Source organism: Teleopsis dalmanni, chromosome 2, assembly GCF_002237135.1.
Source record: "Teleopsis dalmanni isolate 2A chromosome 2, ASM223713v2, whole genome shotgun sequence".
Classification (NCBI taxonomy): Eukaryota; Metazoa; Arthropoda; class Insecta; order Diptera; family Diopsidae; genus Teleopsis; species Teleopsis dalmanni.
Window position 1 is genome coordinate 5,706,476 of NC_051847.1, and position 16,889 is coordinate 5,723,364.

Genomic DNA, 16,889 nt, shown 5'->3' on the forward strand with positions numbered 1-16,889 from the left:
TTCTTTTGCATTATATTTATTTTCTTAATCGTTAAAAACATGCTCACCCTGTATAAGCTCATAGCACAACATTTTAATGTGTAGAAACTCACGTTTTTATATGACATTCAATACATAACTAGACATTCACTCTAACTCAAAAATTACTCGGTGTGTGTTTACAAAGTAACAGCAGCGGAGAGGGGCAGAAGATAACAATCTGAACAATGATAAACTCTACACTTGACGAAGAAAACGTGTTAAAGACTTTAATAGAAGGTGTTGAAGCGTTCAGAGTTCCTTGCATACCTGCACACACCTTCGCACACAAGCATTCCGACATACCAAAGTACACAACACTTTCGCATGTGCTTTCCCACACTGACACGGCGCAGCACGGCTCGGCTCGGTAGGGCACGGTAGGGCAGAGGCACGGTACAACAAGCTCACTTACACATACAAACATGCTGGCTTGCGAATACAAAACAAACTAAAATGAACTGACAGTTGACAGTTTCACTAATTTCTCGAACCGAAATTAAGTCGACAGAGGCTGTTTTAACTGCTCCTCATTGTTCTAATAGCAACGTTGTTATATTAAGCACCGACGCATCGAAGTTGCTCTGGATGTAGCTGTTTGCTTTGCATTCGTCTTCGGCTGAGAAGTTCCCGGCGCTTAATTAAGTTGTATTTTGATTTTTGCACGACATTCTGTTATTTTGAGGTTAAGTAACGATTTAATGTTTCGAGGAGTTATGCGTCGTCTATTAAGTAATTGCGTACATGTCGAAATATTGGGAGTTGAAGTAAATTACATTGTATGCACGTACCGCCTATCAAGAAGTTGGTAAAATTTTGACTTTTATATTTACTAATAGAGCCTCTATAAGCAAAACTAGTTTGCATACTAGGTTATGCAAACTAGTAAATCTGGTAAGGATATTTGAATGGAACATGAACTTATGAAATTAAAACACATTTCTTTGAGAATGTAGTTCTTTAAAAAAGAAACCTTTGAATATCTGAAGCAATACATATTCAAATTTCAACAAGAACAAGATAATTAAATGTTTATATAATTGAGTGTAATACTTTAGGGTTTTGAAAAAATTAATTCAGAAATCATTGACTTGCCGAAGTTAGTGAGTATCTGGGGAACATATCACGCGTAATGACACAATCGAATAAGGTATAAATCGAAACACTGTTCACCTCTAAGCAAATAATCTAAAAGATATAAAGAGTAAGAATGTAAGCAACACAAAAAATTTTTTAAGTAGAACATTTATATGAAAATTGAATGGTATATAATTAACACCTACCCTACACTGCGCTGATACAATAATCTAACCCCTTCACTTATATCCCTTTTCCTTTATTTCCCTATTGACTTAGGTATATCAAGACGTCTTTTCCAAAGTCTCATTCTTAAAATTTTATCTCTAGTTACTGGAATGAAATTTTAACAATAGACCCTTTAGGATAGAGTCTATAGTTTTCTAACGTGGTTTAATACTACAGTGCTTCTAAAACACGTATCAGTATAATGCGAGGATAAATGCCCCCACTAAAATTCTAAGGAATTTTCATCTAACACCTCTTTTGTTGTTTGGGGCAGAGAACCCGATTAAAAAAACGCAACTATACGTCGAGTTAAAGTGATGAATACAGATATTTTCTCTATGAAACTCAGGTGTTTAGCCACCCCGAAACTCTCATTAAAGGGTCATTGGACAGGAAAGCCGATGTATGCCCTGATCCCTGATACACCCATAGTACCTAATATACATTTCCGATGGGGTGCCGCGGAGAGTGAAACTCACTCACAACTATTTATACTCTAAACAGTATTGAGGTTTTAGTTTGTTTAAGGTTGCATCCAAGTCTCACACTGTTGTTTAAATTTTGATTGGTACCACATCCATTTTACTAAACCTTGTCTTCGTTCTTTTACTGGTGCTTTGTGAGCTCCATCATTTCGTTTCGATTTTTGAAATTGCGTTTTACTTTTCGGTACTTGATGAACCTCACAATATATTTCATGGAAGAACTTTTGTTCTTCATTAATATTTCACGGAACTCACAGTTCAATGCTTAGAATCAATTTTAGTGAATTCAAGTCAGTGTCTCACACAATCTTAATGGAAATTGAATTATTAGAAGGGCCTTTTTTATTTTTAACTTTCAATAGTTCTAAGCAATCAAAATTAAATAAACCAGTACCCACACATTATTAAACTGAAGGATTATTTTTATTATCTAACTTGTTTAGTTTGAATCGATATGAACAAATGGCTCAAATCAGCTCAATGTACTCTTCTACCAATTTTAAGGTAACCATTTTTTATATATTATAAAATATTCACAGTTAGAACCAATATCAAAAGATCTGTTAGATCTAGAGATATATTATGCGCCTTTTATAAATTCACTATATTTCTGCATATTCAATTCATTTGATAAATAAGACCAATTAAAGTGTGGACTAAGGGATATACTATTATACTAAAGTGAAGAAATTAACATTTAAGTGTTAATATATAATTTACAATTTGGTTAACCAATATTTAAAAGTTTGTTTATAAAAAATAAGCAACAATGAAGGTTTTTAACAAATTGACAATAAATAAAGTCACAAAATACCATAGATGAAAATTGCAAATGTTTTATATAAAATCCAAGCAGAAATTATTTTATTATGAAAACCGCTTATAGATAATGAAATGTTAAATATTTCGGAAAACGTTCACTTGCTTATGAATTTAATTTTATTTACTGTTTAATATTTTACTCCAATGATACACTGACACAATGACTCTATTTAAACAGTTTCGAGCAAGGCATGCAAAATATTTGATATAAACCGCAACCGTAAATCCTGCTTAATCCATTGAAATATTAACATCCTCTGCCACCCCACTGTGACTCAACCAAAAAATATGTACTCATTTAAATAGGAATTCCAACATAGCTCAGCGTAAACCATACCGAGGCGAATCAAGCCAAAACAATACACTACAACAACAACAACAACCAGAGCAGAAATGGCAACAGCAGCATTGAAGTGCGGTTCCAACAATGGCCAACGCAAAATTTCTGGAACGTCATATACAATGATGTCATTCAACGGTATGCAGCGCCATTTGGGAATAAGGAAGCTGTCACGAACAGCATTAACCACCACCTTGTCGCCACTACCAAGACGCGATAACCACATATGAATTTCCACCTATTATTATTTGCGCTTGAACCAATGGATCCAGCGTTTTTATAATAGATTTGCTTGTTTGTGATAATTTTTCTTTAAAAAATACTTCAAAAAATTAAAGATATTTTAATATTATTCTCACTCTTAATGCGGTACCAACCTCCCATAACTCAAGTCTTTTGTTGAAAAGTAGCACTACGGATGGCGTAACTTTGATGTTTTTGCAACTAAAATTAAATTCGACTGCCAGGAACCCACTGGTGGAGTGGGTGGAATAGGATGTAAGGAACTGCGAATTTGTGTAGCTCTGTGTAACGCCTACTCAGCCATTAATAATGACATTCGTTTGGGATAGTGTATGTCACTCTGTCTGATTGTCTGATTGTCTGATTGCCTGATTGCCTACTTCTTCATTTATTTATGTGTCTGTATTTGCGTATTTGTCTGTCGTCATTTGTGGGCTTGTCTGTCCTATTTTCCGCGGTTTCGTAATTAAATGTTAATAATGAATTCTTTCTGTTTCAGCCTATTTTTGAAATGCTGCACCCTGAGGTTAAAATAAGTCCTTTTGTTTAAGCGTGCACAGGGAAGTGTACTCAGCCCAATGAATAAGTAAATTTGTTACGTTTCAACTATCAGTTAAAGTCTTTAAAGAATTTACAATAAATATTCCAATTCGATTTCGGAGAATTTCAAAGCACTTTTCCATCAACTCTGCCAAAAGGGGGGAAAATTAATTAAGGATGTGCTTTGGAACCATCCTAAAAATAATATAATATATAGTATATAGGTACTGGATTGATTGATTGATATAGGTATGAAATGATTGTAAAGGATTGATTGTAAAGTTTCATGAGCTGACTTATTCAGAGGAAAGCCAATTGAAGAGAGTATAAATAGCACGATAATTCTTAAAAGAAATTAAAAAATCTGTCTATTAAATCTAACTTTATTAATCTTTAGATAAGACTTTCCTTCACTTTAATCTGAACAATACTTTTTAATCAACTTAAATTTTAAATTTTTTCATTAAAGCCACTTATTTGCATAAGCCCGTCGGTTTCATTTTAAATCTTAACTTGCTTTGATAAAATTAAACACGAGGAACTTATGCAGTGAGATGAAGTTAGATAGCAATTGCTATAAAAATTTTATGTCAACCAATCTTCTGTAATATTCCCAAAGTAGATATCCACCTTAACGTCCACTCATTTATGCTCAAATGAACTAAATAAGCTAAATAACTTAATATCGGAGCCAAGTCAATATACTGGCTTATTTCCCTAACGTCAAGTCGCTTTTGCTGCAACATACCCAGCTCACACAGCTCACACAGCTCACCCAGCTAGCTAATGCTGCTTTTAATTTTCCCTTTGACCATAAACCAAGTCAGCGATATCACTTTATTATAATCTCAATGGCAATTTCAACACTTAAGCGAAGTACAACCGATACGGTGACTTCAGCATCAACGTGAGTTCTGCTCATCGCCGTCCTCCTCATCGCCTCATTGTCGTAATCTCTGTTACAGTTGTTGTTGTCACAGCATTTGCTTTTGCCTTCATCGTGCTTGTCGGTTTTAAGGTGTGTCCTGCAGGACTTTACCTTGATTTGTGCTTAAATGAGAAAATTTCACTTTCATCACTTTATGCCAGGTTGAGCTATTAAGCAAACCCAAATCAACGGCAACCGACGTTAACTTGCATCTTCATTCAATAGCCCGCACTTCCACACCTACTGCTACCACATATAAGCTACAGCTACGACCACTACCAGCTGAGAATGACTCTTTCGCCATCCATAACTTTTTTGTTACCGGGGTCTCGCCATTAACGTGTTTCGTTTCATTTAACTTTTACGCTTTGATTTCCCTTTCTTTCGTGTTTTACACATGACTTTCTTTTAATCTTTTCATTCTACTTTTTTTCTCATTATATTTGGCTTATATTGTTTCAAGTTTTTGTTTTTTTCTTTGTTGTTTGTTTTGGTCGTTTCTCTTCTCTTCTTTTTGTTTTCCTTTTCGGCCTTGTTGGCACCTGTAACGCTTTGTTGTTTATGGTATCGCTGTTATTGTTGTTGTTGTTGGTGTCGGTGTTGGTGTTGCTGTTATTATTGCTCTCTGGCATCATCAATTTTTGACCTACCAACACGTTACTCGTCACTAACACGGAACTCGTTGTTTATGCGTTTACTCGCTTATGTTGCGATTTGGTTCGTTGGGTTATGATGCTGTGCTGTCAGCAGCCGTCATTAACCTTTCGTGGCACAAAAAATTCTGTGAAAAACGAAAAGCGCGTTTTGATGGTTGCTGTGTTGTTGGTGGTCCTTCGTATACAAATTTAATGGAACTGAGGGATCAGGAGTAAAGGAATGATAAAGCTGGTTGTTTACACGCTGTGAATGTCATTGCTTTACGGTGTGCGTTAGGTACATTTGCTTCTCTAGTGAACTGTGCATTGAATAAACTTAAGCGGAAGTGAAGATTTACAGATTTGCTATTATAGTTTTTTCCTTTCGATAATTTTTATGTTCTCTTCTTGACTTTAGCTTTGTTTTTTACTTCTGATCTAAAATTATTTGCTTTTCGTTTTTGTTAAAATTTTTCTTCCAACAATCACTCATCGCAAATATTTCATGTACAAGTCAAAATCTTTGAGATTCTTAGAATTTTGACAATTTTCAAAAAGATCTATATTTATAATAGTCATTAGTTTCGGAATGTTAAATATAATATCTTTTTTAATCAATGTGGACAAACATTATATATCATAATTGTATTTTTTAACTGCATTTCTGCCTAAAAGTAAAAATTGCTTGTAATGTCTTATGTAGAAATATGTAGGAGTAAAACATTTTTTTATCTAATAGATATATACGCACATCTATGGTATAAAAATGCAGGCCCTATAAGGAAAAAGATAAAACCAAACACTTTTACAATAGCCCATGCCGGGCAAAACTAAACTTTTCATTATGGAAGCTGACAAACTTAAGTGCCTAGCGGATATGCCTAGCAATATATATGTTATTCAGTAATCAATCTTCTTTATCAGATTAAAATATGATTTTTCTAGAAACTAGAAAGCGGATATATGAAGTTGTAATATATTATTGTATATATATTTACTATAATAGGTATCTGCAATAAAATCACGGTTTTGTATAAATATGAACAACCAAGTGTCGTATAAACCTGCTTTGACTTTGTATGTCTTCTCTTCCCGATGCTAGGTAAGGTTAGGTTGCGAGGGTGTGCCCTTATATAATTGGATGTATATATATTTGGATGCCATATCTGCTTCCGTTGGTAGTAGATACCGGCTCTTGTTATGCTCTTCATTGAGTAATGCTCATTTATGTAGATGATAACTTATGAGTTGGTTCTATGTTAGAATGATTAAAACAAGCTCTTCAACACAAGAGTTTTAAGCCGATTGCGTCTTTAAAATTTAATAATCTTAGAGAATGGAAGCACGTATGAATTATTTAGTCTAGTGTTGGTATATTTGTATCGCATTCACTCAGTTCCTCTTTAAAAGCCACAAAATTATTATTTTTTCATAGTTTTTATATATTTTACTTGATAGTTTCCGAGTATTTATACATTAAATATATATTGTGTGTTTTGAACTATTCTGAATGCTTACACACTCAATTTGTACTCAAAACGAGCTTATTTGGACAATTAAGGCTTTTCGATTTGTTTTAATTAAAGTGTTGGTAAATGAAATAACTCAAACTATGCTGTAAACCGCAAATATTTAAAGCAGTATCCAAAACAATTGCATATTTTTCAGTTCACATAAGAAGTAACAAAATATGATGTTGTTAATGAGAATTTATTTCCAAAATTTCTTCTATCAATGCATTTCTGCGCATGATTTTTATCATATCTCCCACATAGGATTAGTAGAACTCTGTTTGAATAAAAAATTATCTTAAGTCAGTAATATAAAACCTGTTAATAGCTCTTAAATCGAGTGCCCCACAATTTTCTTCGAATCTATGTTGCCACTGCAGCAGCCACCAACATGAAAAAGCGTTAATAAAAAGTAAAAAATCTAAAAGAATAAAGTGAAGAAGGTAAAGAGACTTATATATCACTTCGTTACATTCCACTTAATTTATTTTCACTTTCCGCACCCACTTCATCAATCTTTACTGGCAGCAATGGTGCTTGAACAGCACTCAACTAACAAAAACAAGATTACTAAAAGAACCAAAAAAAAAAGAATATAATTCCTACATTCTTAAAGTCCTCCCAACACCTATAACTCACTCCACTCTGCACACTACACACTACACACATGCTCCACAAGAAGAAGCAAAACTCTAGGAAGTTGAGAACAAATGTACCATTGCGTTACTACTCTAAATTTAACCTGAGGCAAATCTACTTCAATATGCTCCACTACACTTACTCCTAAATAGTGGGAATATTTTCCAAGCTATGGAGGAACGCACATTCACATGCACATTCACTTCCGGCTTAAACTATTTCGAGTCGAACTGACCAAAAAAAGTAAATAAACGAAAGGAGGAGGAAATTATAAAAGCGGAAAACCAATTCATAAAAATAAAAGCCAAAGTCAAAACTTCAGTGACTCCTTCGCCTGACTTTTGGCATTGTTTGGTGGGCAGTAACGATTTACTTTTTTGACCAAATTTTCCCAGCATAAATTCAGAGCCTCAAATTGCTTATTCTTTAGCGATTTTCAAGTGCCGAAACATTAATACTCCGGTGTGTGCAATTCCTTGTGCAGGCAATTTTTGTGCGCCTTCGAATATGCCAAGCAACGCAAGTCTAAGAAGAAGCTTGCCACGTTAACAGGAAGCGGAAGTGGTAAAAGGCAACAAAAAAACAAGAAGCAAGTAACAAAAAGGTAGCAACAACGTGCCAGCAAGACGTGGAACTGCCGCACAGTGTTGGTCAACGTTCTTTCTGGTCGAATGGGTTAAAATTTTAAGCGGAAGTGCGCGTTTTGTGCCCTTTTGACTTTACTGTGGATTTGTGGTTGTTATTGTTGCTGTTATTGTTATGGTTACCGTTGTTTTTGTTATGCGGCTGTTGTTGTTGTACTTCACTTCCTTATCCAAGGACTTGCATGTGAATGTGAGGTGTGAATATAAGTGTAAAATCATTGCTTCAATTCGCAGGTTATACTTGAGTGCAACATTTCACAGATTTCCTTTAGCAAATTTTATGGTTGCAGGCTACGTACATTACTATTCTGAATTTTTGGTAGAGGACTACGCTTTAACCTTTCGAAAATAGTAAAATAAGCGGAAGTAATCGGAAAACAATATAATTTCCGATACGTTAAGCAATTTATTGACAGAGTTCCGTACACTGCAGTACTCGTATCAACCAATGAAGTGCAATGAATGAAATTGCATATATGAGTAACTTATAACCAAAAATTGCTTTTAAATAATTATTCAAAATGTTTAAATAAAAATGAATACACTTTTTTCACAAGTAAGCTCTTTTTAATAATGACTCACTCCAATAAAATTTATGAAAACATTGCTTAATTTGATACATTATGGAAGTCACGGAGGTAGTCCTTTTTTAAAGTAAACTGTTATGAATGAATGAAAGTTTAAAGAATTTTAGAATCAATGAGTAGCTCAGGATTAAGTCTGTCCAAGTTTTTTCATATCATTTAAGGCTGTACACAGATAATCTTTTATCCTATGATCCTTATAATTTCGCAGTGAAAATCATTATACGAAAGCCATGTGTTCAGGGCAATGGTAAAAAAGTTTACAAATCTCTCTAACTCCTTGCTTAAGCTAACAATATCGAATTATTAGCCGGAGCGAACATGATCTCTCTACTACCTTTGCTATCGGTGAATGAGAGTACTACGAAGTAACAGAAATATGCATTATATTTAAGCTAATTGATATGCGTGCTAATCGAAAGTTTCAAACTTAACCATCACAGAAGTAACCATCACAGAAGTAACCATCATAGATCTTCATTGAACTCTTCTAATCACACTTCAATGTGCAGAGCCGTCATAGCGGAATAATAACGTATCATTGGGAGTATTTAAGAGAAAGGTCCTTCGCAAGATCTGCAGTCCTCTACTAAGTGGGAGCAACTAACTGATTCAAAAGAATCTGTAGCTATATGAGCTTAAACATGATATTGTTACAATTCAATGGATAGACATACAACGGTCTATCTAGCCTGGTCATGTGATGATGATGGAAATTGATGTTATAAAGAAAAAGATGTTTAAAGTGGCACTTAGAAGAAGAAAACATTTTCGGACTAACAAAACGTAGTAAATAAAGGTGATTAATTCAATAAAGTTTATGTATACGATTTAGTGTAATAAATTAACTATATCATATGGCGGCCGTTATAAAGCATTATAGTATTCGAGTATTTTTTGTTGCGAAAGTCAGGGTCTTTAGATGTAAGAGCATGCCATATTAATTTGCGATAAAATACAATTTCTCAAAGCAAAATTTTATGTTCATGACTTTAAAAACTGTACACTTTATTGTGTTGAATAAAAATATATTTATATAAGACAATATTCACTTCTTACACTTCTTATAAGTATAATAAGAAAACGAAAATGCAAATAAAAAATATGTCATATATATGTCATGCAAAGGACCCAAAAATGTAATCCTTTGGTTAAGATTTAGAGATAATTTCCTTTCCTTCGCACACTTAAATTTGTAAATTTTAGTCTATAATTAAAACATATTTGTATAAGTCCATATTTTCTTTTTACCTACAAGTTTTTTTATAATAAAATGTACAATGTATACATATATCACACGCTTTGCTTTATATTATAACCCTGTATATTTTATCCTTACTATAAAAAGTAAATTAATTTAATTACTTTAAAGGTCATTAAATAGGGATTAAAAATTTCTGTTAAACACTAAATTACAATTACAATTTAATATTCAACACAACAAGTTCACCGCCGTTGCGCCCAACTGTATGCAATGATCTTATTACTAGTCCACAAGCGTATGTTGAGCATAAATAAGCAAAAGTTATTTACTTTAAAAAAATTTTTTTATAAATATATAAAAACGAAGTTGGGAATGTTTTTTATTATAAATGTGCTGTAATACAGCACAAAGTGGAATAAAGAGACGTAGAGATAATATGTGCCCTTAGCGGCACAAACGAGCAAAACACATAAATAATGTGACCTGCCTGGCTGCGATTATCTATGAACTATTTTTCACACGTTAAGCATACGAAATTGCTTTGTCATGTGCTATATTTAGTTGTTGTTGTATCAAAACTCTTTAGGACTGTCATAATACATGCTGTTCTTGTTGTTGTTGTTGTTGTTGTTAAAGCTTCTTTTGCTTTAAATTTGTAAAGCCTTTTCACCTTTGAGGAGCGGACATAAAAGGAGTGAATGGGAAAATGAATGAATGAAAGACATTTGTGTTGCCGTCTCTTGTTTAGTGGAGAAAAAAGAAGTGAAGTGTTGTGCAGATGTCATTTTTGAAGTGCTGAATACAAACACGAAAGGCAATTTCGTGTGTGTGTTAGTGAGGACTTATTAAGAATATTAAGCATAATTTTAGTGAAAGGAAATCGGATTTCTATGGAACATAGTTAAAGTAATATTACTATTTCTTTTTAATTAAAAATTAATCTATGATAAGTGATATAATTTTAGATAAAGTAATAAGCTTACTGTTGCTGCTTTTAATTAATTTTTAGTAAAAAATATTTCTATCGAATTCATTTTATATAATTGTGACTATTCTTTAGTTTTTTAGTGCTGTTGGCAGAAATAGTGCTACTCTTCAAATTCAGTTTTTGTGTTTGTAGTACTGTTTAATTGTCAGTACTTTATTATATCTACATTCATTTTATGTCGTGTTATTCGTACTATTTCTTGATAGTTTTGCTTATTGTGTTTTTAGTGCAGTTAACTAGCAGTTTATTAAATTGTTTCTTGACAATTTTGTTTCATTTCTTTTAAAGAACAGACTTTATTGAAATTAACTAATAGTTTTGTGAAACATTTTTTAGTGCTAGTTCTTGGCATATCTTTATGATAATACAATATTTATTTTTGATTCAATATATTTGTAATTTTTTTAATTAAGTTACTAGCGCGTTTTCTCTTGTTTGTTCCTTATGTAAAGTGAAAAACTTGCAAAATCAAAGCAATATATAATATTTGAATGAGTATTCTATGGAAGGTGTGTCTACCATGGGTGTGAAGTAGTTTACTTTTCTACTTTTCTTCTACTTTGCTACGCACGTGGCAAAAACTATACATTTTATTAAATAATAATTTTTTTTTAAGTTCTAACTTTAACTTTAATGATAATTAAATGAAATGACCTATGAAGAATATATCAATGTACTTTAAAGGACATAAATTTAAATGCCAACTTATCAGGAAGTATTTTTCCTTTTTTGGTACCAAAAAGAAACACGATAACATATATACGAAACTATGTAATATGAAGAAACGGAAATCAAAATATTTTTAAAACTTAGATAAAAACAAGTAAGTGGAAAAAGGATAGAAATGAGTTGAGGGACATTATTGAAGTACAATGTAAACCATCAAGAGACCATCTAAAACCACTTGAATCCTGAAATTTAACCCGAATTTTTTTTTCAATTTAATTCTTATTTTGTGCTGCTTACAATTTCTTTTTATTACGAAGTAACAAAAAATAAATGAAAAACGAAATGAAATCGAGAAAACTTAAAACTCAAGATTTGTACAAGTAAAAATTATAGTTTCAGTCGAAGTACACTGAGAAAAAAATTAAGTGCAAATGCACAATAACAGCCAAGCAGTGTGGAATAAAATACAAATTTTTGTATTTTTTACCTTTGACAGCAGTTTCGGTGGCATTGGGGACAGCTGGGCAAGAGTTTAAAAGTAAGCAGCTTCATGGCTGCAAAAGTTGGGTAAAGTTAAATTATTTGCTCAAGTTAGCTGGGCGGTCGCATGGAGTTCTGGCCGTGCTGTGGGTCGGCTCTTGGGTCGACAACTTCTGGCAGCAAGTGTAAATTTTATTCCAATGCATTTTTATACGAGTATTTGTCTTTTAAGTTTTCTGCTTTAAGTTGGTTGTAAAGTTTTTGTAATTTTCCATCTTAAAATTTCCAGAAATGAAATTTTTTCTTTCGTTTTACTTGTTACTTCTTGCGGTTTCACGCAGTTTTTGCTCAGAGGATTGTGTGCAATTGTGCACTTTCAGAAAATGTTTATCTTAGGCAAAATATGTTGGGTTGCTTTTAGAGAGAGAGTGCAATTTCTTTTAAATACAAATAATTCCCACTTCTTACCACCATACATTATAGAACGTAAGACTTAGATAAATTCAGTATTTTTAGGTACTAAAAGAATTTATAATTCGTAAACATAATTCGAACTCTTCATATATAATTTATAACTATTGACAATGTTTATTGATTATATTATTTTTGTTAATTTTTAAAAAGCACTCAAAAGTTTTCAAATTTTACACTATAAAATTGACTGCCTAATTTTGATTAATAAAGTTCATTTGGATCACTTCCACTTCAATCTTAAATTACTATTAATGTTTTATTAAATTTTTAAATACGTCTCACTCAACGCATTTCAAGTAACTTATTTACATTCTGCTCCAGTTCAACTGCCTTCGAGATAAGTAGGCTTAAGCATGCTTTCCATTATTTTTTATTGTCAAATTCCGTTTTCTACTCGTACTTCTCGTATCTATTCTACGATGTGTAGCAAGCACTGTACTAACGTATAGGCTCAGAGCTGTTTGATGCAGATATTTTATATTTCCGGCACGTATCAACACCCGCTTAACTTAAACATTTGTTCACATACCAAAGCGCATAAACTTTTGTTTGTGAGTGAACTACAAGAATCCAGACGATAACCAGCGTGGGGGATATAGTGGGGAGAACATTTCTTTTCTATATTCTTCTACTGAATCCTTGTTATTTTTTTCACGCTTTTGCTGCTTTTAATCAGTTCAACATTTGCTTCGTAAGGACTCTCACTGATGTGCTATCGCACCAAATGGCTGCGTATGCCTATCACATAAAAAAATATTGATAGCCCCTAAAAATATGCACATAATCACATTTAATATGAAATAAGGATCCGCTCGGCTTGTAAAAACAATATTTTTTTTGTTATTTTTTTTGTATTTGTATATTTTTGTGTGTTGATGTATTGGCACTGTGTATGTTAGTTTATTGGCAATGAAATCAAAGAACATAAATTTACAAAGTGAAGGATTCAAGATTGTACATTTTACTTAAGCATATATTATTTTCAAAAATATTATTTAACAAACAAATTTAAAATTCAAAATTATTCTGTTTTGACATTCAAAATGTTTATACAGAACTTTAATGCAAAAATGTTGTCTTCTATTTAGCTTTTATAATCTCGTTTTATTTCAAAAAAAATCAACTTTTTTGCTTATTTTTAAACTTATGTTCGAATACAGATAGCTGGCACCTTGGCACCTGTTTTTCTTAATTTATATTTTATTTAAAGTTCAAAATATCTACAAATGCGGACATTTTTGAATGAGGATAATTTAAATATTATATTTAATTGCTTAAAAATATATATTATAGGTTTTTTCCATTGAATTTGTTCTATTTGAAATATGAAATATTACAGTAGTTTGATTGTAGTAATTTGTAAACCAATATACGTTATTTTTTTCAATTTTTCAAAATTTTCATCAATATTTCATAGGAATCAGAAATGGAAACATACATTTCGATTTGAGAGTTCCTGTGGTTAAAGTCGAGTTCGAGAGAATAAGGCAGAAACATATTTCAAATCTTGAAAACCATGTGAACCCGCTAGCTAAACCTCTTGCTAATATGACAACTTGTTCTAGACTGAAATGGAATGACAGATACGCTATTCTGCTTTTTTAAGGATCACACTGATTAATTCAACTTATACGGCGTGATATCTGGTAAATAAACCCTACTTGTTCAGAGATTTCATTATAATATGTTTATATAAAATAATTTGTAATGTGATATTATTAATCTTTAAGATTTTAAAACTTATTGTTACGCTTTAATTTAAAGCGATTTAATAAAGACATATTTTTAAATAAAAAAAAAAAGTTTCATGGGAAGAAATAATTCCTGCAAATACAAATACTTTTATTTTAATCATAATAAAATATAAAGCTATATAAAATTTTTGATACGTGAATTTTAAGTCAACAATGGATTTCAAGAACTTTCGCTTATATCCCATCATAATCAGCTTTAATGAAATACTAATAGCAATTTGTCAAAATCCAGCGTATACATCCAAATTTTCTTTACTTAAAAATGTATTATTTTATTTAAGCATTTTGGACATAAGTCAAGTGAAAAGCAGTTTTAAGAAAAGTCCTTGACACCTTAAACAAATAAGAAACCAGAATATAAGACATATACGAAGCTTTCCTGATCAGGATACGACACAGTTAAGTGGCAAGGAACGTAAGTTAACATGGAAAACCACTGCTGCTATTTTACTACCAAAAAAAATAAAATATACATACATACGCATTTGTATGCACTCACATACATGCTAAATAAATACTCAACATAAAAGATATTAAATAAAAAGATGCAAGAGAATGCACGGAACAAATTTCAACAGCGGAGAAAAGTAAAGAAAGTGACAGTGCAGCCAAGGCGGCACCAACAGCAACAAGCCAAGTGGAGCCATAAGAGTACGAGGTTTTCCTTCAGCCAAAAATATTAAATGTACAAACACATTGACTTCGGTGCCATATAGAGTGCCTTTCGCCATATATGAGCGTGTATTTTTTGTAGAAGAAGAAAACTTTTGATAAAACCCAACCGAAAATAATAATAAAAGTAGTTACTGCTGCTCTGTGTTCCGCGCTCGGTACTTGAAGGAAATATGCACGCCAAAGATAAGCAAATGCGACGCAGCTGTTTGCGTCTCGGTGGCGGTTTAAATAAGTCGCCAAGTAACATTCTGGTATCTTCTGCGGAGGAGGGGCGTTGCGAAGACAGCGTAACTTTCAGGAAGCTCCATATTAACATACTTTTTTTATGGTAAATGCATGAGGATGCAATGTACACATACTGCAGAATACAGCAGAGGCAATCCACTTTAATGAGAAAATGCATAAAAGTTGAGCTGCGTTACTTCTTTATAAAAATGTTGAAGCGAAGCGAGAAGGTTCAATAGGTTGCAAATATAATTATTGAATAAATAAAGTGAAAAACTGAAAGACTTAAAAAATACTTTAAATTGTAGTGAAAGTATCCTTTTCATTACATATGCAAAAAGCTTTAAGAAATACTCATCAGCATAAGTATGCATGTATGTAATCGTATGTTGCATTGGTTGGTTAGTTGGTTGCAGTGGCAAGTCCATAGCTATCCTGCATTTTTCCATAATTTGTAATTATACTCTGTTTTAACACCACATTCCTTTTAAAAAATTTTAAAGTAATAAATACAGTTCGAATATTAAAATAATACTTTCTTCTGATGCCTTATCTTCTCTTATGTCGTTAAAATAATTGAAAAAATTTCATTACAGCTACCAACAACACTTTAGTCTTCTTTAAGAACTTTATTAGACGTCAACAGTTCCTGGTAGATTTTGGGGATCCCAAAAAAACAACCAAGACGTGTACCACTCCTCTTCGTAAAGGCTAGGCAGCTAAGCAGAAGCTAGGCAAAAGCTTAATACTTAATAAAGAAATTATAATGTCTACAGGGCTCCGATTTTTCTACAAACTAAATACTTAAGAAATGAACACTAATTTTAAATTATTAAATTATATCGTATTCAGGTTTGCTCATTACCATATACTTGAAATATGGGTTAATATGTGCGCATAAAATAATTAAATATCCTATCATAGCTACCACTTTTATTATTTCCATATTATAACAACCCTGTTTCCTTTACAATACTCCTTTGTTTGCAGTGTAAACAAACTGCGAGCGACACGCAAAGTCAGGTGTACATTAGAGTCAAATAAATCGCATAATCTGTTAAATTAAATAATATTTAATGTACTTACATTGTACTAAAATAATGAACAATAATATCCAGAGGCGTCGATCGAATGTCGGTCTCATGACTTCATAACTTACAAATGTGTTTTGATTTAAGTTTTCTACTCCTTTTGATATTTGCTTTTGATGCTGTGGTTTCCGTTTCAGTTTTGTTGATATTTTTATATTTTTTATTTGAAATATTATTTTGTTTATTATAATTTTTTTACTAATTTTTTTTGTCACTTAATTTATTTTATTTTGAAATTTTTTGATTATTAATTAATTTGGCACAAATTGTAATGCAAATTTATTTTTCAGTAGTTATGTGGTTTTTTTTAATTTAATAAAAAATTTAATTAATTATTTTTTTTATTAATTTGATATTTTTAAAAACTGCGCAGAGCTGAAAAAAAAAGAAATTTATTAATATTATTTTTCAAGAAGTTTGTTTAAAAATATTAATGTTTTTTTAGTTTTAAAATAATATTTTTTTAAGATGTCTGGAAATTATTTAGAAAAAATATTTTAAAATTTGAGATTTAATCAAATAATCAACATTTAAGATAACAATTTCGAAGACTAATAGTGATCTGATTACTGGATAATTTCCAGATAGTAAAGCTTGTGCTAATACCTCAACAAACCGGATATGTTTAATAAAGC

At 31.8% G+C, this 16,889-nt stretch overlaps 1 protein-coding gene across 1 annotated transcript in view; it reads right to left on the bottom strand.

The window, feature by feature from the left end:
* The window catches only part of LOC119684482, a 147,321-nt gene extending 130,904 nt beyond the window's left edge, over positions 1 to 16,417 (bottom strand). Inside the window, exon 1 of the mRNA XM_038098527.1 lies at positions 16,250 to 16,417. Coding sequence (XP_037954455.1) covers positions 16,250 to 16,307 — 58 coding nt within the window. The 5' untranslated portion in view covers positions 16,308 to 16,417. The remainder of the gene's footprint in view (positions 1 to 16,249) is intronic.
* Between the last annotated feature and the right edge of the window lie 472 nt (positions 16,418 to 16,889).